General features: G+C 40.0%; 1 protein-coding gene across 3 annotated transcripts in view; it reads right to left on the bottom strand.

The window, feature by feature from the left end:
* Positions 1 to 22368, bottom strand: part of COLEC11 (collectin subfamily member 11) — a 37195-nt gene that overhangs the window by 3157 nt on the left and 11670 nt on the right. For 2 of the 3 annotated variants that reach the window (XM_061357628.1, XM_061357630.1), the window contains exons 2-5: positions 17813 to 17968; positions 12389 to 12460; positions 2100 to 2171; positions 1335 to 1388 (exon numbers count right to left, since the gene is read on the bottom strand). In XM_061357628.1, coding sequence (XP_061213612.1) covers positions 1335 to 1388; positions 2100 to 2171; positions 12389 to 12460; positions 17813 to 17942 — 328 coding nt within the window. In that variant the 5' untranslated portion in view covers positions 17943 to 17968. Of the gene's footprint in view, positions 1 to 1334; positions 1389 to 2099; positions 2172 to 12388; positions 12461 to 17812; positions 17969 to 19551; positions 20121 to 22368 lie in introns of those variants that run through there. The other variant, XM_061357629.1, reaches the window with a different exon arrangement.

Here is a 22368-nt window from a genome sequence, read left to right as displayed (position 1 = left end):
TCCCATGAAGCTTCAGCCCTGAATGATTACAGCTAACCTAAAAACAGATGGATATTCCCTAAAAAAACACTAAAACAATGACCAAACAAAAAAACAAACCAACCAACCAAAAAAACCACAAAGATCCAAAACACAGATTATCTATCTATGAAGTCTGCATTAAATTGTGGAGAGTGGTATTTTGTTTGGTTTGTAACAAGATGCACCAAGATCACCTTATGCAAACGTGAAATGTGTGTACTTTAACAAATTATTTGGGGCCTAAATAGTTCATGCGCTGAATCATTCTCAGTTACAGAATGCAGAAAACCAAAATCTCACATTTACCTTTAGCCAACCCCAAAACAGCCATCTGGCCGGATCCCTCTTTCAATACTAAATTGTAAGAACTCTGTCCTCTCTCAGCACTTAAACACAGTTTACTTAAGTGTCTCCCATACAACTGTGAACAGTTTAATAAAGTCACGTTATAAAATTGGTAGGACTCCTGATTTGTTGGTTTGCTTTGGCTGGTTTAAAAAGGAGTTGTGACACCTTCACATCTAAAACCTTACAGTAATAACAATCTATTAATCCAAATTTACACAGGTTTGACAAAGATAATCTGAATGCGAATGATAAAGGGATAATTGTTACAGCTATGAACTCAAATCTCAAAATAAGGATGAATCCAGTTCTCTGTGTATTTATTCAAATCTGCATTTGACTACCCAAATACTCAGCTTAGGTATCTAAGTCAGTCTAAGCAGTGTACTTACACTGCAAAAACTATGCTTAATGGTCTGGCTCAAGAGTTAGAGTAACAAATTATATTCACATGAGAAAAGTACTTGGTGCACCTCTAGTGCTCCTTCCAGGAAGGGAGGAATTGGGTAAAACCTGAATCTGCCACTTCTGTAAGACTTACACTTCTTATGTCAGGCTTTCACCTTTTTCTCTGGAAGATCTGTATTCCTGCCAGTCTCCTGCTCCTATAATAATAATCTGTGGAGGGGCAGGAGCTTCCCACTTGCTCCAGAGTGGGAAATGCAGAGATGCCCCTTTGCACTGGTGATGAATGATATGGATAGTTGCACTTCAGTTCCCGTTAGTCTTCTGGAGTGATCACAGCTCTGAGGAGCTATGAGACATTGTTTTGACAAATACACTACATGTCCAGCAACTACTGCAGTTTCAATAATTTTAAGTAATGTGAAAATATTACAGTGAAATATTACAGTGCCTATTCAAAAACTATTTGTTATCTTCCCCAATATGCAAACTGGCATGTGTTTCGGGGATGATGCATGCATCTTGTAAAATCCTTCACATACACAAGGTGTTACATGGCTTACCTGGGTCACCATTAGGACCTGGTGGTCCTATGTCACCTATGTCTCCTTTTTCACCTAAAGACATAAAAAAGAATATAAATTTAAGGCAGCTTTTTTGGTCAACAGTTCATTAGCACTGGTTTATTTTTTCTCTAGTAACATTCAAGTATGAAAAGTAGAAATATGCACAAACAAAAATACAAATTTTCCTGTCCAGCCAAAGCTATGAAACTTGAACACAAAGAATTTGCACCAATATCCATTTTTGACATTCATGAACTTCACAGAACCAGTAAGCTCAGATGCTGTAGAGGGAACAGTGCTGGACATGTTACACCAGTGCCTAAGTCTAGATTCATAATCTAGACATTTAAGTAAATATTGGTCCAAATGACTTAATCAAAGTCACATAGGAAGCCTACGGGGTAGGCAAGACTAGAATTTAGAATTAGAATTAGAATTGGCACTTGAAAGTCTGCCAAAACACAGTGCATCTTCTCATGTGCTCTTAACTGCCACACTTGCACAATAGTGCACAGAGTTCTTTATTTAACCTTAAACCAGGATTCTTACCCTGCTATAAGGCTAAATACACTGCTCTCAGAAGGAAAGGTAACTGGCTGAGAGGTATCAGTCATGTGTCTGACTACACCAGAGAAACTCCCTGGCTGATAAACTCTGAGACTCACTAACCATTGTTCAAGCCTCTAAGCTTTTCTCAAACATAAATGACTAGATTATTCATCTGAAACACAAATGGAGAAAACAAAATTGAACTGAGCATACCTTTTGAACCAATAGGACCTATTTTTCCATGCCGTCCCATGATGCCTTTCTGTCCTTTATCCCCCATTTCTCCTATACATAACAGAAAAATGACAAACACAAGGTAGGAATCTAGATCAATTCATTCAGATGCCAGCATGCTTCAGTATCAGCTTTTACAATAAGTGAAAGCAAACTATATGCCAAATATTCATTGAACTCCAGAGGTCCAGCTCACTCCTTGTGAAGAACTTATGTATAATAACCTAGACAGTGATTTGATCTTCGCAAAGCGATCAACATTAACAAGGCATGTAGGTGTAAATGAAAACAGGTCTTGACTCAGATCCACTGGAAAAGCTTTTGCAAACTCTCAGATGATCATGCCAGAGTCACACACTGAAAATGATGGGGGTTGCATTCAAACATTGACCAGTGGATTAAAACTATTATGGAGTTGAGAAGACCTAAAGGATCCAAACACAAGTGACAGTTTCATCTAACACAGTACCTCCACTGTAACTGAGGGCTGAATTTGGGCTAAATGTCTTATTTATACAATATACACACTGTGGAAGCAGTCACAGCCTCATTCTTTGCTCTTACATTTGAAGATGACATTATTGAAAAATGAAAATTAATGGAAATATATATATACACACAGACACATGCACATGTTCATAGAAAATCTGACTGAAGCCAGCAATGCTGAATGTTAAAGACTGTTCTACAGAATACTTCGAAGAGCAACTGTAGAGAAGGAGCTGCTAAAAAAGTAATTTTCCTCAGCTATTCTAGCAAATAAAAGGGAACTATTCACCTCTTAAGGTCAACTAAAATTGTCAGCAAATCTGCATGAACCAGCCACTGAAACCTATCTGTGTCCATGAGGCATACGCAGAAATCTGATGCAAGACAAGCTGATTCACCTACTTTGTCTAACTTTGACCTCTTTTCTATTAGTTGTACTTTCCTGTGTGATGTAAAGGGAATATTAGAATGGCTTCAGGGGAAACAGAATTTGCACTGGAACAGGCAGTCTCTTTGCCATCACTGCCTTCACAAACCAAGCTGAAGCACCGTTACTAATAAAATGTGTGCCACAATTCAAGTACTGATCTCACTGATCTGAGCTCCTCCAAAGCTTGAAGAATGAAACAGATAAAACATCCCTGTTAGGTCATACAGTTTTTTTAGATGGCATTTCTCAAACATTACAAAAAATAAGTATCTTGACGGTATGAATCTGAGAAAAGAACTCTAGCCTCTAATAGCAAAGACTTAATCCCATGTCTACAGAGCTCATGTACAACTTCAGAAGATCAGCAGCTGAAATTAATAAGTGCTACTCACCTAATAAATACAGCAGGTTTACACATGATTGAAGGTTTTGGCTTAAACCAAGCCATTTCTAGTCAATAAACTCTAAATAGTCTAAGCTTGCCAGATCATTATTTTGAAATGATACTTTGGTTCTGGCACTGGCTTAAAGAGAATTATCTGATTTGTTTTAGGTAGACTTTGAGACCTATAAATGAGACCTGTCATTTTGTTGCACTCATTGTGTAGTGAATGTGGCACAGTTTGCCTGATGGTGCAGTTCCTATGGCCTGAGCAGCATCAGGAAGGCCTTTTCCAGCCTTGTTGGTTCTATAATTTCAGTGTACATGGCAATAACCTTTCCTGGGTACAACACCTTAACAAATCAATGCTCCACCATCAGATTTAGCCTCTCTGTATCATGATTTCAAGGAGAAATGTGGTCTGGAAGCAGCACAGCTGTACAGCTACGTCATTCATATGAGACAGGTTTCCCACTGTGCCATACAATATTAATAGAGACCAGGTATGAAGGAACTACAGGGAAAAGAAGCCAAATGCCTTCCAAGGCTCCCATCCTGCAGAAACCCAGGACCAAAGGAAATGTTGAAGCGTTTTTTTTCAAGGACTGTTGAAAAGGTTGTTTCTTTGCTCAAAGCAACATCTGTTACACACTGTTCAGCTACACAGGAGCAAGGAGAGACAAGTTAGGAGGACAATCTACCATAGGGATACAGCAACTGAACTTGTGTAATTTGTCACAGCTCAGCCTCAGTTATAGATTTATGACAACTCAAGATCTGTTGCCCTCAGTTGTTACTGCAACTGGACAGTCACATATTTCCTCTTATCTATTTTTCAAAGCTGGATAATTTTATGACCAATTAATCAGTAACAAGTTTCAGAATATAAACTGATCACCACTGAGCTAAGAGATGTCCTCTGGATTATTACTCCATAAAATCTCAAGCAAGTGTCACTTGATTGTATGAGTCAGAAAGAAATCATTTCCTCTGAAGTGAGACAAGATGAAGGTGTATGACTTCTTGATCTAATTAATTACTGGCAAATCCTACAATCAAGGATTTTCCTTTTTTTCCAACTAGGATCAAATTCAGTCACTACTGGACAGGGATTCAATTAGGAAATTTTACCAGAAAACACAAATATTTTTTCTCTTATGCTATGTATTCCTACTGGAAGAATGGAAGTAATCCACTCTGCCAGTTGAAGATCTACTTTCTGAATATAGCTTCACATTCAGAACAGATTCATGGCTTGCTCTAAAGATGCATTCCATCAGGCTGTGTGGGTTATAAAGGTACTGATACTACCATTGGATATTTATCCAATACAGGCAGTATTTTGAAAGGTATTTCCTCAAAAATCTCTGAAGTATCAGCTTGTAGTAAGTTCATCGAATTGCTTTAAAAGTGACCTTTCTTGCTTTGGATATTTATGAATTGAGATTACCATAAAAGACTGTCAAATGTCTTAATGCTTTCTCTCTTCAGGCTGCTACACCTGAAATTAAATAAACACTAGAAAGAAAGTAAATAAATCTAATGCATAAATAAAATATAACATATAAAATGAATTCACTTTCCTTCTCATAAATACTGCCCAGAAAATGAACTATTTCTCTGTAACAGCCAGTCAAAGCTACATGATCTGCTCAGAACTAGAAGTGTGTTATCTCAAACAATGAAGACATACATTAAGCCTCTTGCGCTCATTAAAAGAACTATTTGGATTTGGTTTTCTCTTACGTGACTAACCCCTGCTTCTACTCCAGGGGCCTGCTTATTCTGCTTCTTCTGCAGAATAAATCACAAGCTTTCAAGAGAGACCCATCTGCCTTGAGGGTTTCAGAAGTTTGAATGCCTTTTGTAAAGTCCTTTTTAGTGGCCCTATGATTGTCAAAACTGCAGTCTAAAGAGTCTTAATGAAATCAGGAAGTCAGAGCTGGAAAGAAATGGGGACAATGAAAGAAATTAAGTCTCCGTAGACCAAAAGTAGGAAATCTAACAGAAAGTTTGAATGGAGAATATGAAGTAAGTCATCTGTCATCTTTCAGATGAAGGTATACACTGAAACCAATTATAGAAGACTTGAAGGATTTGGGGAGGAACTGAAGAGAAGGAAACTCGAAATGATCTTCTTGGTGGCCTAATAAATACCAGAGATAAATAAAATAAATAAAATACCAGAGATAAATGGTGGGCTGCACAACCAGTGAAAAAGTGAAGGCTTTGTCTCAGTGCAAATGGGGATCTCTATACAGTGTGGCCAATCTCTTCAGACAGGATTAATTGGAACAGACAAGAAGGTTTAAAAGTACTTGAAAGAAAGTGTCAAAAAGACAAATACAGCAGAAATAGAAATTCACCGTGTCACAGGTGAACTGAATTGTGTCAAAGTGAAGAGAGCAGGAGTTTACTTCTCAAACTTAAACAAATCAGATAGATTCCTTTAGCAGCAGGTAGTTGTGACCAAGTGGTGAAGGCAATGGACTAGAAATCCACTGGTGTATCCCTGTGCTGATTCAAATCCAGCCAGCTATGGTGCTCAGATGTTTTTCTGGAGTCAAAGGCAGCCAAGTGGTATGACACAATTGATACTGCCAATGCATTTTTCTCAATTCTTTTGGCAACACAGAGTTAAATTCATCTGGGCGGCTGCACTGTGGCAAGGTGTGCAGAACCTGGTGGTGAAGGTACGCCATGTAGATGTCCATGTACCCAAGAGTTGGGCCACTGAGGAACACCAGAACAACCAACAAGTGGATAAAGCTTCTAAGACTGAAGTGGCTCGGATGGACTTAGATTGGCATGGTTATGTTTCAAATGCAAGTTAACATGTTGGTTACCTTTATTTGAAATTTTATTATTGTAGAAGTAATATCCATTGCAGAACATGCGCTTGGAGTCACAAATGAAATAATAAAGCTCTTTGGGTTGAAGTTAGTTGAACTGAGAGACATATGAAAGTGTGGAAAGTGTCCATATGGGAGTAAACTTTAAGAACGTTTTCTAGGATAATAACTGTGTTTGGTAAGTAATTGCAAAACCTTAGGAAAAACTTGAAAAGTAATTACACAATGACAGTAGTGACTTTTTGATATTAAAACTATTTTTCATATTACCTTCTTATGCCGATATGTTAAATCTCTGGAATATTGTGGTTCCCAACATGGGGCACGAAGGATTGAGACAACGACAGATCTGACCAGAGTGTGTCTAATCGTATTTGTGAGGAGCATTCATTGTTTCAGATTAATAGTCACTCGTCACAATGCTGATTTATTGGCTCTCAAAATTGTTGCTCTTGATCTCAGAGTTTCAGCATGTCATACCTTACTTACAGCTGGTATTTGCGGTGTTAGTGTTTATCGGCTGGGGGGCCTGGGCTAAGGTTCTTGTTTCACTGTACTTTATGGTAATGACTTGCAATACAATAGACTCATTGATCATGAAATAGATCTGGCTTCCGTTCCCAGTGTGGTCACCACCTCTATACTTCGGGAGATATAATAGAAGTGTTTAGCAATTACACATCCTGGGAGCAGGGGGAGGAAGGGGAGGCAGGAAGTGAGCGAGCGGCTGCGTGGTTCTGAGTTACCAGCTGGGTTTAAACCACGACAAAATTCTTTCTGATTTGACATAGCGCACATCACAGACAACTATCCACCTATAAATGTAGAAGTGTATCAAACCAAAGGCCTCTTGACTTTAGTGCCATATTTGACAGCAATCTGCAAAGGATATGCAGAAAAAGAATGCAAAATACAGACCAAGATTACAGAATCTTCCACCTAGTCAAATGCTAGGTGACATTTTATGCAGTTGAGACAAATTCCTTTCATTAGCCAGCCTGAAAGTTAGGGGTTTAGTCTCAGCTATTTCTCCAAGTTCCCTTGATAGGCAGTGGAGATATAAATACCTCACATCTCCCACTCTAGTGGGACAGGTACATAGGTATCTTAATGACAAAGCAAAACTCTACAAGCTTTGTATATCAAACGGGGGGTTAGGGGGGAATTAAAAAGAGGAAACTTATCAATCCATACTGACTAGAAATCAGAAAGGCTAGAAAATTTGTAAAGGAAATTAAAGATAGTAAGAAAGCACAATCCAATCTGAAGGCAGCAGAAAAGCTTAAAGAACTTTAAAACACGTTCAAAAAAAGAAATTGAAATAGCATGATCCATCCCTGAATGGGGGACTGTATACTCAGATGCACACAAATACAAATAACTTACCTTACAAAACACATACCTTGCCAGAATTACATTAACAACATAACACCAAGTTTGATCAGACCAGTGGTCCCTCTAAGCCCAAGACTTTGATTCACACAGTGGCAGTAGAAGGTGCAATAAATGGAGATCATGCAACTACAGCCACTATCTGCAGTCCACTGCAGATGGAATTGCTGAATCAGTCCCCCAGCAGTTTAAGTGACTGCCTCCTACTTCAGGTATGATGGGATCTAGTGAGTCTGTAACCTTGATCATATCCTTCTCAGACTATTCTGTACAATGCAAGAGTCTCAACCTGTCCAGTTTCTCCTTATGAGGCAGCTCCTTCATCTTCTTCACATTTCTGGTGCCCCTTTCTAACTTTTCATGTCCTTTTTGAGAGACAGAGGCCAGAACCACACTCATTGCATGAGAAGGTGCATGTCAGGCTTTTACACAGAGCAAATCAGCCGCAAAAATAAGCTTCCTATCTTGTTCTTGGTATCTTTTCTGATGGTGGGCAGTGTTTTGTTAGCTTTGGGACTGCTGCTAATGACTTAAGAGCAGTTCTTGAGTTTTAAGTGACAATTCTGTTTTTTTTTTTTTGTATTATGTAAGTATAAATTATGCATTCCTAATTTCCCTATATTTACACTGGAGCCCATCTGCCATTTTTTTGTCCATTCAGTTTAACACGGATTGTCTCAAAATTCTGAGTTCAGATGGAACTGAAAGACAGGTTTGAAACAGATACCCACTTTGTGAATCCACAACTGTCAATGTCAGGACTTTTATATGGAAACCTGCCTGCAGCACTCCTTAGTGAGCAATAAATTCATGTAAAAGTTGACTCAGAAATGTAAAGGATTGATTGATTACATATTAATGAGCAATCAGTAATACTAAAATATAAATTAAGATATTATTACCTCTCTTTAGAATTTGATTATACAAATGACTGAGCACTCTGGCTCCAATCCAGTTAAATTAATGAGTCTTCTCTCCTACTTAAGAGAGTATGTCTGTACTAGTAAACTAAATGCCTGGGAAGGTTCCCTAGCAGTATGAACCAGGTGGCTGAGAATCATACACTCGATATTAAATTTTCTTATTCTTCAAGCCAGGATAATCACTTGAAGGCTGCTCATTGTGTTATCTTACAATATGTGCCCAAGAATTGCCTGGAAAAGTGTTAGCTGGCAAAAGCCAGAATCACTGTGCTAACACTGCAAAGGTAGAGACAGTTAAGTTCCACCCCTAAGAACAGTATGCGACTCTGCTTCACATACCATTATAATGAAGTATAAATGAAGTACAGTGTATGAAGGCTGAAATTAAAATACTAAAATAATATATTTTCAAATGGTTATGGCTCTGAGAAAATTAAAATATCTTGAAGAACACATTTTTAATGTGCTGCTCCTTCAATTATGCATTCCAACAGTAAATTCATCCTCTATTCACCCTTCTTTTGACTGCCATAAGCAGAATCCATACTACTCTGGGAATATTCACAGGATTGTATTGTTATTAAAAGTATTTGGGTGGAATTTGTATACATGGAAGTTGTTATGGCATCACAATTGGATCATGACTCAAATAATTGAGTTCACTCCCAACATGAGAGCATGTAGTGCAGCAATCAGTGCAAGTGGGGAAAGTTACATCTACTAACTTCACACCCCAAAACCAGCACTGCAGTACACGCTGCCTTCATCTGAATTAGCTGTTGTACATGAGCCAGTGCTCTATGCTTTGCAGAAGGCCAACACAGTTTTATATTCTGCTGATATGCTATGCATCATAATTGACCTATACAATTAATTAAAAGCAATGAGGGTTGTAAGTGGAGCTTAACCTTAATCAGTTCCCAAAGACATCAGGATGTCTGATGTCACCCTGAAACATCAGGACACTCAGAACCAGATATATTTCAGGTAAGCACCAGAAAGTTCTAATGTTTATCTGTTTCAGAGCTACCAAAATTGGAAAAGATCATGAGGAAAGGAGATAATAAAAACATCTGCACCACTTCCTAATCTTGAGGTGTTCATTTCAGGTCAATATCATAAGAAAACCTTTTCTTTTGTAAGTAAGTTATTTATTCACTAATTATTGTGTACCTAAGGAGCTCAAAGACACTCAAAGGCACATTTTCTTAGGACAAATTTGCTTCAGAAATGAAACAAAGAAAGGGGAAGAAGGAAAAAAAACAAAGATTACTGTGATTGTGATAATCTAAATTAAAACTTAAAAGGAAAAAACTCTACAAATGTTGCAGAAGAATTAGTTTCCCCCCTCATGTAAACCATCACTTACTCAATTAGCAGAAAAATACAATGAAGTTTAGCAGTTTCCATCAACAGGAGGAAACAAATATTAGCCCAACAAGGCAACAGTTACCAGGCTTCAACAGAGAAACAGGGTGTCAAATACATGTTAACACAGTAACCACAGTTTAACAGGCTACTAGCACAGGAACAGGGCTGCTGTGTTCATCCATGTATGCTCTTAGAAACAGGCAAATCCAAAATGAGGCAACAGTTCTATCCATCTTTCATTATCCACCAAGCTATGTATTAAGCACCTGGATCACAGGTCTAAACTCTACACTGAGATTTTGCTTTTGGAGCAGAGAAAGGTAAGGGAGAACCTAATTGCAGTCTTGCACTACTACAAGTTGTCTGTGGAGATGAAGCCTTCTCTTCTGACACATACAAAGGACAAGAGGCAATGATCACAAGTTACAAGAAAAAATTCAATTGGCTTTAAGGAAAAGGTCTTTCACAATGACAGTGGTGAACAGACGGATCAAAAAGGATATGGAATCTCCATCCTTGGAGATTTTCATGACCTTAAGCAACCTGATCTAAATTTGAATCTGCCCTGTTTATACAAGAGATTGGACTAGATGAGCTGTTTATAACCTTTTGATCTAAATTATTCTGTGATACTTTAACATCACTTCTGCTTTACATTGCAAGCATTAAATGCAAGCATTAATGCAGCATTACCTTGAAAGAGTTAAAATTTTAGTTTCCAGTATTTTTTATAAGAACAATCCTTGAAGAGTACATCTCTATAAGGGAAATACACTGACTGAACACACACACTCCTCAAGGGAGTTATAAATTTTTCAATGCATTGTAAGGGGAAGAGCTCTAGATATGGATTTTGGTCCCACAAAAAAATGCATGTATCAGACTTCTGTAATTGCACAGAAGAACTACATAACGGATCATGCATCATCATAAGGAAGTATAAATTACCACTGTGATTGCTTTGAAAGGAAATTTGTATATTCAGTTCAGTAAAAACTAACTCCATCGTTCTGATGACAGGAATGTCAAATGTTTAATTTCAGTATTGAAATAACAAGGTTTTGACTACCCCTAATGTGAATTCTTCAGAATGTGCATCTCCTGGAAAACTTGTCAGTCAAATTTCCTCCCTGCTTCTGGGAAAAAAAACAAACAACCAAAAAAACAAGCAAACAAAAAACACCCCAACCAACCAATCAACAAATCCCACAAAACAAACAAAAAAACCCTAGATTAAAAAAGACAGAATTTCCTGCCAGACAGAAATGCCTCATTTCTCTCAGCTGTATAACAGACTACTACTGAGCAACAGTGCTCTCAAAAGCTCAAAACATCTTTTAACTATAATGCAAACAGCATTACCATCATCTTTCCGCAAATATTAAGGAACTGTCATCCAAAAAATGTAGAACCACTCCTGGCCATCTCTGCCTGTTATATCTTACCGCCTTCCCTCAAGCATTTTAATTCACGTAATTGTGAGTGCTCACATTCACAAACAAAAGGAAACAAGAAAATTGAGCCCCATGAGTTTTTCCCTCTGATCTGAGGTTTTCATTTGCAGAAGGAAATTTATGAAGAAGAGACAGTGCCTTTCTTCACAGAGACCTTTCTAGAAGATCAAGAGTATTTTTTTTCCAAAGTGAATCTTTTTTACCAGAAAACAAGTTAGCCTACAAAGAAGTGCATACCGTTGTATGGGTTTTGGCTAGAACAGAGTTAATTTTCTTCATAGCATATGGTAGGGTACTATATTTCTGATTTGTGACCAAAACAGTGTTGATATGGGGATGTTTTAGTTATTGCCAAGCAGTGCCTATATACAGCAACAAAGCCTCTGTTTCTCACCCCACCAGCAAGCAGGCTAGGGGTGCACAAGCAGCTGGGAGGCGACACAGCCAGGACAGATGACTGCAACTGACCAAAGGGATATCACACAGCATATGGCATCATGCTCAGCAGTAAAAACTGAAAGAAGAAGGAAGGGGGGCACAGACATTTGGAGTGATGGCATTTGTCTTCCCAAGTCCCTGATACACGTTATGGAGCCCTGCTTTCCTGGAGATGGCTGAACACCTGCCTGCCAGTGGGAAACAGTGAATGAATTCCTTGTTTTGCTTTGCTTGCATATGAGACTTTTGCTTTACCCATTAAACTGTCCTTATCTCAACCCACTCACGAGTTTTCTCACATCTACTCTTTCAATTCTCTTCCTCATCCCGCCAGGCCGGGATAGGGGGGAGTGAACATGTGGCTGCATGGGGCTGAGCTGCCAATGGGGTGAAAACACCACAGTGGTATATGAAAATGCCCAAGCATGATTTAGTCACCTAAGAAAGGGACAGAGGATCCCCATCATCATTTCCTTCCAAGAAAAAGCAGCATTTGGTCAGGAAAGACTTTCAAAATGTCTTCTTTAATAAAGTTACCTTTTTCTCCTGGAGGCCCAACTCTGCCTGGACGACCTGGAGCACCTTTCTCCCCCTTTTCTCCAGCCTCCCCTGTTGATACAAAAGGAAACAAAAATATAAATCATATTAAACCTGGACTATTCTGTGTTGGCAGCAGTGACAAAAGTGTCATTTTCCCCAGTAACATAAATATCTACTGTAACAAGACAGGAAAAAATTAAAAGCAGATGCATTCTGACTTAACAGCTTTACTTGATGCATGGAAAAAAGTGTCTCCTGAAACTGGGGTAAACACTGACAAAACCACAGTCAGTACATTACTGAAGTCTCATATAATGGGGCTAGCTTTATGGATGTTACTCATACTGTCAACCTCCAAAAAGCCCAACAGCATAATTTGCTTAAGCAGAAGCTTCAGAATTAGGACTCAAGTCAGGACTGGGTCCAAATGCTTCCCAACTATCTACTAAAGATACACTTAAGTCTCAAGTGAAAATGGCTTACCTGTGACATCAAATTAAAAAGAAAAAAAGAAAAAAGTTTATGCCATTTACAGAGACCTACAGGAAGGCATCCTTCATTTAGAGGACCATTTTTTAGCATGAAAGCGTATCTCCTAATCCATATATAACTAAAAGTTATATACTGTGCCTTTTAATCTTTGTGGTACGAACCACTGTGCATTGTACTGACATGCACATGGCTCATAGCAGATTACTATATTAAGCATATTTAAACATTCTGTAAATGTTCACCTCCTTGCTGCCTTTCATTGGAAATTTGAGGATGCTTAGCTTGTTCCACTCCCTACTATTGTACTACTATTATAGTTTGCCACTGACATAAAATTACAATCTCTTAAACAAATAGAAGTTTAAAGAATGATTTACATAGCCACTTTTACAAAAAAAAAAAGATTTGTACAAAGAAGAAGCAAATTCTACGGTTTCCACAGACAAGAAAATGCCAGGATCTAAAAGCCAGGGTTAACAGAGCACACCTGATGCCCAATGCTGTGTTATCTACAGAGGAGAGTGAGAAATAACTGCTCTCCAGGAAGCTGAAGGGAGCACTACAGCAGGAAACTCAGTGGTTATCATACACCCCCCTCAAGTTCTGCTCTCTGGCATATCTGGCAGCTGTGGTTCAGAAATGAACCATAGAAATGACATGTAAAAACAAGCCACAACATGGCATATTTCAAATATGCAGCCTCCAGCTCACTCTCTCTTCTTATTGCAGACATCGGTGGCTGTGAGCTGAACTTGGCCTTCCATTTGTTATATTTTCCTTCTTTAGGCTGCCAGCCAACTGCAGACCTACCTTCAGACATCAAAAGTAGGCCATTCTTTGACCTTAATGAGGACAAACTCCACATAATCCCCAGCGGATAATACTGTTAGTATGAAACAGGCTATTATTTGGCACATTTGGGAATGTCACTTTTTTTTATTATCAGGTAACCAATAGGCTTTGTATGACTGCCTTTCCCCCCTCAGGACTGGTTATGAGTTCTTTGCTTCCCAAAGATAAATCCTGACAATGACTTTTCCCTGCTCTCTGGAGGCTGAGAGCAGGCTATTACAGCCTATTGCTTTACACGTTCTTCAGAGTGAAAGCTGTGCATTAGGGATCAATAAAATAGATCACTCTTGCTTCAGGCCATTACACTTGCCTGCATTTATTCCTATAATAAGATGACACTGCATTCCTTAGTGTAGGTGTTTAAGAAACTTTCCCTGGGAAGAGATAGCCCCATTACAGGCCCAGCTACAAACCATTCTGCATTTTTTGTTATCTGCTATTTCAAGCAGTAAGACCTTGGCCAAGGGGAACTGATCAGTGGTCCAGTTCAGCTTTGTTGTGTTTAAGTCCCTAATTTTGCTGTACATACCATGAGCACTATGCAAGCTGAGGAAGCAAAGTCACTACAAGTGTCACAGGCAACAGAACAGATTTCTGTCAAGGCATTTCAATCAATTTCATTTATCATCAATTAACACTAATCTCCTCTCCATCCCCTCCAGGACAGCTCTTTGCTCTAGCCCTTCTGCATGAAAGAGTACCTCCCTCCTCAGTGCAATGCAGCTCTTATCCAGACAGCTGAGACAGGGCATGATGTGCCCAGGAGTACTCCACAGTGTTGTGATGCCCCACACCCCCAAAAGAAATCTAGCCCTGATACTGAACTGAACTGCAGCAGGATTGCAGGTATCAGGCACAACCCTGACACTACTACAAACTTCTTCTCCCATTATCTCTGATGGAGATCTCTCGTACTTCAGATTATATACCTTACCACTGCTGTTGATTTGCCTCCTTTTGTTAATTCTTTGGGACAGGATTTGTTTCTGATTATGTCTGCATCCTGCCTACCTTAAGCTGTACCATCTACTATAAAGAAAATAGCATGACAAATATTAACTACCTGATCTATTAAGCATTCCTTGGCTAGTGATAACTTTATTCCATTACTCATATTCCCTGTGTGAATAGTCAAATGAAGCGCAGGTGTAAAAAAATTGGGTTTATTTTATTTATGTAGTATCAAAGTTTGCAGGTACTATATGCCACTGAGACTATTAAAGACAATTCCTGCCCTAGATTCTAGATGGGAGACAAAACAAGGTGGCAAACTGAGAATTCAAGCTTTGAAGGATTGTTCCATGTTATTTTTTTCACCACAATAATAGTAACTTCAATCTCATGGGCCTATCAAAAGGAATCAGGCTTCAGGAAGGATATGAGTACCAATGTAGTGAGGCTTCATCATCCATCCCTTCTTCAGACACAACACACTTTTGCCATTATTAAGTCGGCTTTCAAAAACATGGATCAGTCTGCTGTCTGGATTCTCAGAGCCACAGTATTTTTCCCTTCCACATTTCATCTTACTCCTTTACACTGTTTAGGTTATATAAAAAAAAAAAAAAAAAACCACCAAAAAAACAGTTCCTAAGACCTAAGCTGCTGACCTTAAACTCATTTGTGCCTTTTTCTATTCTTGGTGTCTTTACTGGCTGTCTTTATCTTCCATTTCCACCTCCATTCTCATCTCATCCCCCTTCAGATTCACCTCTTTATTCTGTGGGGTCCTAATTGGCTTTGTGGCATTTTCTTATTCCTCTTTTTTTAATTGTATTTTATTTTTTAGTTTCTAGTCTCTCCACTCAATCCTGTTCTTTCTGCCTTTCTTTTCTCTTTTCCCTTTACCTCTTCCTGTTCTAAAATTTCTCCATTATGCTCCCCCACTTCTGGGTACTTTTCTCCTTCACCAGCCCCTATTTGGGCTCCACTTTCTCACCACCTCTTAGGCTGAACCCTCTCCTCCTGTTTCTTCCCTTTCACACATCCAGCAGTCTGCCTCATTTCTTCCACTTCTTCCCTGTACCTATTTTGCCCAAATCCTGGCAGGCTGGTGCCCAGCAGCAGTGTGGGGCTCTAGTCCTCCATCACAGGAGATTGTGCCAGCAGTCCAGCAGAGGAGGAGATGGGGCAGATCTAAAAGCTGCAGTGAGGAAACCCCACTGCATGGGAGCTGAAATTTGGGCGCACGGCCACATATATGCTCAGCTTAAAGGAAGCCTTGGCCACTGAAATGGGTTGGAGTTGTGCCAAAGGGGACAGCAGCATCTCATTACCAATTTCAGAGCCAGTCCCCCTGGCAGTGCAGCTGGAACACTGATAGCTTTTTAGGGGGGTCACATTAACTAGGGCTGTATCAGGCCATTTTGTGCTTCACTGAATTTGTACATCAATCTCTCACTTTTGCAAGGCTTACATCTCATGAAGCAAAGTGAAATTATTAACACATGAAGGTTTTCAGGCCTCTCTGTTGTTTCCTGGCTCAGGACTGCCTTCTACAAAGGGCCGGGTTCCTGCACAGTTTATGTGCTTTAGAAAACTGCTTCATATAATAAAGACAGTCCTCACATTGAAATGGTAATCACAGGTGTTAATTTTGACTGATTACACAAATAAGGAAACTAAAGCAGTAAGAAAACTTGTGAAAGCCTGTCAATTTCTTTGAAATGAAAAATCATTTCAAAGCTTCAGTCCCCAGTGCTGTGGAGTCTGACCCTTTCACTGATCTTCCCTGTAATTTTAGACAACATATATTTAATTTGACTGTGTTCTTCTCTGTGACTTGCCTCAACAGCACTATCTTATGCCTATTTCACCAAAAATACATCAAACAAGTGAAGCAACTTTACTCAAGGCTTAGTCAAACCTCAGAAGGCTTGGATATTGTATTGTTCTTTCTAACTAGAACATCTGCTGAAGGTGAAAATATTGAGACTTTAAAGGCTGCTTACTGAAGTAAAATAAAAAATACAGATTTGGTTCAGTTCAGGCATCCAAAACTGCATCAATAATAAGCAAAATGAGAGCTTTTTGTTCCTGAAGCTAACTGGCCAAGCACAACAGCCCAATTCTTTTGGTTCCAACACAACACAACCACATTAAAACAAGGCAAGATCTGACAAGGGCAGTTTACGCCACAACCAAGCCTGTGGCCAGGCTGTGCTCACAATTTAACTGTATGAACAACTGCAGGACAGAACTGTTCAAGGCCAGGTTGGACAGAGTCTTGGGCAACATGGTCTAGTGTGAGGTATCCATGCTCATGGCAGGGGGGTTGGAACTAGATGATCTTAAGGTCCTTTCCAACCCTAACTATTCTATGATTCTATAAGCCTTGCCCTCACCAATCAATTAACCAGCACAGACAGCACTTGCAGTCCATACTATGGCCCTCAGGCCAGGGCAAAGCCTACGTTTGCACTAGATAACGTTAGTGGCACCAATATTGCTAGGTGAGTTTTGTGATACTACAATGTGAAACTACCAGAAAAAATTGAAGGTTAGTCGTGCAGTTTTTTATCATAATAATAATATATTGGGGCAATAGTTTGGGCACATATTTCATTAAAAAGTTGCTTTTGTGCACAGAAACTATAGAAATGCCAAAAACCTATCTGATTTTCTATTTCTTCTAAAGGCACCTCAGCATTTAAAAATCAAGGGAAGATAAGCATAAGACTATGAAATATGAAATACTTCTCATTATATTGCAAAATAGCAATGCAAACCTTTCCAGGTATAAAGTAGGGCCTGACTTTAAAGTCTTTGGGTACGAGTACCACTCCTGAGTACAAACATAGAGACAGCAACCAGGCAGTGTGTCAGAGTAACAGGCTCCTGATCAGGAGAAAGTCTGGGAAACTCTGGCATGCATTCTCTGAACTATGTTTATTTTAACTGACTTAAGTTCACCTTACGGACCTTAAAACTCCATTTTTAAGGAGGCTACAAATGGGCAAGTAAGAGGACAACTGAAAGGCACCTTCTTTGTCTCTGTTATAAACTGTCAGTGATGCAAATGAGCCTGTTAGAAAGAAAGGATTAGTATTTGAATGGTGGAGCAGGCTTCCACATTACCTTTGAGGCCTGGAACAAGAATTTGAACAGAGCAGGACTCCTCTGCAATATGTTGAGGATATCCAGACCTTAGCAGTGACAGGAAGGCAAGGCTAATTAGAGTCACCAAGAAAACCAGATCTCTCTTCATAATGAGCACTTACAGGTCACTGACTCCTAAACAAAAGAATGAATAAACAGTTATAAGAATTCCAAAGACTTTCAACAGTTTCTGAACATATGCAGCATCCTACTACAAACACTATTTTTGCATGCCATAACCCACACAGCATGAGAAGGACATGTGCAGGTCCTCCAAGCAGGTTTTACGTTCCACAGACATACATGAAACATGCAGCAGACATTCAGCAGTTTATTTTGATGTTAGATTGCGTAGCATAAAGCTCAGAAGAAATTTAGTTAAGAAATAGGGGACTAAGAAATGCTAATAATAGGCAATTCTGTGTTCACGATTTCTCATTAGAGGCAGGGATCCGGAAACGTCAAAGGGGAAAATACAGTACATGGGCTTGCACTGAAAGTTATTAGTACTAAGTTGCCACTTAGAGTGCATACTGCTCTAAAGAGGCAATTCAGCATATGGCAAGATCAACCTAAAGGCCTGGAATTTCACTTCACATCTACCTGTGCACTGAAATCGTGCCCAGCAAATTGGCTGATACAATAGCCCTCACGTAACTCATTGAGGGTAGAAGGTAGATAATATTTCACTGTATCATGCAATGAAGTTACATCAGAGCCTTCAATAAATCCTGAAAAGATTCATCTCTGAAACATACCCTTGTCTAAGCCTACAAGTGAAATAGCTTGCCTGGTATTACACTGTGAAGAGAACTCTCAGAAAACAAGAATACAGAAATTGAGTTTGTGTGAAAAGACATTCAAAAGCTGATGTTTAGGGGGCCTGTAGAAATACTCTTTGACAAAAATGTTATTTATGTGCTTCTAGTATGCTTCTCCAGTCCTTCTTTCACCAAGTCTCTGTACTACACAACAACCTGAAAGTCATATCAGGGTTTCAAGAGAAAGAACCTGTATATCATCTTTTATAGCCACAATACAGATGTGAACTTTACATCTAGAGCAAGAAAATTGGGCTGTATTACTCTGCACTCCCCGATTCCCTTCTGAAATAAGTCAAGTAGGATTAGGCACTGGTGTGGGACCAGTATATGGGTCTGTGTGCCTCACCATGCTGGGGATGTCAAACAGTGGATCTATTATTTCGGGGACTGCCTGAATGTATAACTGCCCTTTCAGCAGGGATGGCATAATAAGGAGCTTCAGGGTGAGAATGTCCTGGTGAAGCAGATACCAAAATTTATGTAATGGAGCAAGAAGGCGGCAAACTGCCACCCATGTGCAGGAAAGATCAGGTTTGCCTGTACTACTCAACACCCCTGTTACAACTTCATTACCTTTTGGTCTAGCAGACGACAATACAGACTATCTTAATAGAGATGCATTTTGTACCCTTACCAACAGTCCTGTCAGACTACTAAGTACTAATGTCATTTACAAAGTCTCCTCTCACATCTCAGGGTGCAGGTTCTGGAGGGACAACACTCATATGCAGATGCTTACAGCATTTTTTCCCTTTTCAAGAGTGCTCAGTTCCCACAGTTTTAATTATGATACCACAATTAAGATGACTGCAGCTCATATATACATGTCTGAATCAGCTTCAAAATACCTAACTCAGGCATTGCTAGGAGCACAGAAGCCACAGAAGCACAAACCTTGGCTGCTCAAGTATTTAGGCCACATTAAGTTCTGTCACAATTGCAGCTACATCACTCAAGGTTTCTCAAGAATTCAGGCAAAACTGAATTTTGCCTCTCAATGGGAGAGTAATGAGAATTTGGATGTAAAGCTTCTACTGCGATGGAGAAGCAGCAATCAGCCCAGCTTCCCAGAGCTTTGACAGGCAAAACCAGCAAGAAAACATTTGCTGCATTGCTGTCCTCTTCTGCCATGGGCTACTGCCTCTTTCACCAATGCAGAGAGACAGCCCAAACTACTAGAAACCAGGTCAGGCCACTGACCACTTCACAGCTATTTTCTAAGGTTATGCAAACTATTTGACCACAGTCTTGAAGTATCAGACCTTTGTGACAGCACTCTTCTCCAAATATCCTCATACAAATACCAAACAAATTACTTCACATGCACTGAGCTTGAATCTGGCCAAACCTCCCCACATGCAGATTCCTAACTCCAGGGTACAAGGCACTGCATCTTGGTGTTCTCTGTGGCCTAGAGGAGTCCACAGTATCCACAGTGGATGGCCCTTCCTCTTTTTGCCAAATCCATGATCCAGCAAGAAGAGAGCAATAAAAATTAGCTAAGAGGAATGGCTGAGGAGAAGGATATTTCTCCAGATTTTCCTTTCAAAGGCTTCTATGGCCAGTCTTAGCACTGAAATAGTTCTGGCAGACTGGAAAGTGAGGGGATCCATGGCAACAAAAGGCTTCACAATCCCAAGTTGAGGACCAATGCTCCCTATGTGGTAAAGCAGTGTGTGTGGTTACCTCAGCCAGCCAGGAGAAACTTGTGCCTGGTATTCTCTTCCTGACACCTGAATGTAGGTTTTTAACCCTCAACAGTGGAAAACTTTAGAAGGACAGGGAGTGGGACCATCCTGGACGACAGTCACACTGATGCTCTGTGGGCTGCCTTAGCTTGCAGCTCCCACACCACAGCCCAGGAGATCACTTGGCCACCAGCCTGCAGGACATCCTAGGCATGGTATCCCACTATTTCTCTGTAGCAGAAATACTTCAGGACCTAGAAGAAGATCAGACAAAGAGTCTTTCAAGCAAAGTGCTTCAGATACACAGCTGAAAGCCTAGAGTTTCATCATGAGCACCCAGCAGGCTAGTGATAATGATTCTCAACAGACAAGTCAAAGGAGACAGAAGAAGGAATTGAAATTAGGAGGGTGCTCCAGGCTGCATTAGTGAACAAAAAGGCAGCAACACCTCTTCTGGTTGCATTTTATGAGGTTTTAGATGTATCCAGACTACAGCTGAAACATCAAAGCCTCCAGGTACATTAAATGTTAATCTGCCTTTGCAAACTCCTACACAGCTCAGAGATGATACAGGCAGGAAGCAGCAGATAACTGTCAGGGCTGCTCGGTGGCTCTGCTCAGCAGCCAGTTATGAAGGATCTTCTGGGGAAAACAAAACCTCCAACGAGGCTTCATCACATTCCCCACCACCTGCTGATGCTTCAAGGCTTAAGAGCCTCAGAGACATGGGATACACCTCACCCTATCTCATGATAACTGGACTTGCAGAGAAAATGGACTTGCTCTATAAACCGGAGCTGCTTAGTGTCAGTCAGGTCACAACATCCAGACCTTCATGAATACTTGGGAGATTACCTTGGTCTGAGAAGAGCCACTAACAGGAAACCTCTGAAGAGGTTGCAGATCAAATACTTTATAGAGTCTGTAGCTGCAGTAAAGAGAGTAGAAATCAAACCAAAATCACTTTGGATATCACCTTCTCTGCCTTTTCCTGCTTTAAAAAGAAACCTTCTCTTCTGCAGTTAAAATTGCCTTATATGATTGAAATAAGCATTTGATCTCCAGGTATGTGCTACAGCAGCAACTTTCATTTTAAAATCCTGTAGAATTCCTTGCCTTTCTGACCTACCTTCAAGTCCTTTCAGCCCCAGATTCAGAAAAGTATTTAGAAAACTAAGTCCCACTGAAATTGGCCCTCAGAAAAAGTTGCCAGTCTGCTTTTTCAAACACAATTTTAGCTCTGGTATTTGGACTATCTTCAGCATGGAGGAAACCAGTGCCAGAGAGAAACCTAGAGATGTTGAGCACTTGTAAAAGTATGAATATTTTCTCTGTCTACACAGGGTCAGGAGTCAAATTTGCAGCACTAACAATGGTGGCCATTAAATCAGCATAAGCCAAAATCATTGAAAAAAAAAAAAAAAGGAAGAGGAAAAGGAAGCAATTACACAGCCTTTCCTTAAACAGATCTGCCTCAGTTGCCAAGACAGAAGGGGTTTATTAAGCTTGAAATAAGTCCTTGAGAGGTCAGAGAATCCCCAAAGTACCGTAGGCTCACTCAGAACTGCTGCAGGATGGGCCAGGCAGCTGCCACCCAGCACTCCTTGAGCTCCCCAGCCTTCCACCACAAGCTGTGAATGGAAAGGTTGGAGATCACTTCAGCCAGCAAACACCTCATGCTGGAAGACCCTGTTCCACAAGGGCTGGGGGCTTATTGCACACTGCTATTTTGGACCTAGAAGCAACAACACAGATCATCTGCCCAGCTGAATCCAAATGGCTGAGAAATGCAGAAGGAAAATGCTGTTCACTGGCATTAATGCTCAGCGAGCCAACAGCTATGGAGTGGCTGTTATCCTCTGTATAATCCTAAGGGGCTCCTCTTGGATCTGTTTTTATTTCATTATCACTGAGCTGTTTTCACTCATGATTTTTTTAAGCTATACTTCATTCTCAGGGATCTGAGCTGAATTATGAATATTCTGAGTTGAGAACGTTCCTGGTACAGGCAGGCACAAAAATC

The sequence above is a fragment of the Neopsephotus bourkii genome, unplaced genomic scaffold (assembly GCF_033783945.1).
Source record: "Neopsephotus bourkii isolate Nb327-2 ecotype Australia unplaced genomic scaffold, CSIRO-AGI_Nbou_v1 NB_908, whole genome shotgun sequence".
NCBI lineage: Eukaryota > Metazoa > Chordata > Aves > Psittaciformes > Psittacidae > Neopsephotus > Neopsephotus bourkii.
Note: the sequence above shows the minus strand (reverse complement) of the source record. Positions and strands in the feature narration are given on the sequence as shown.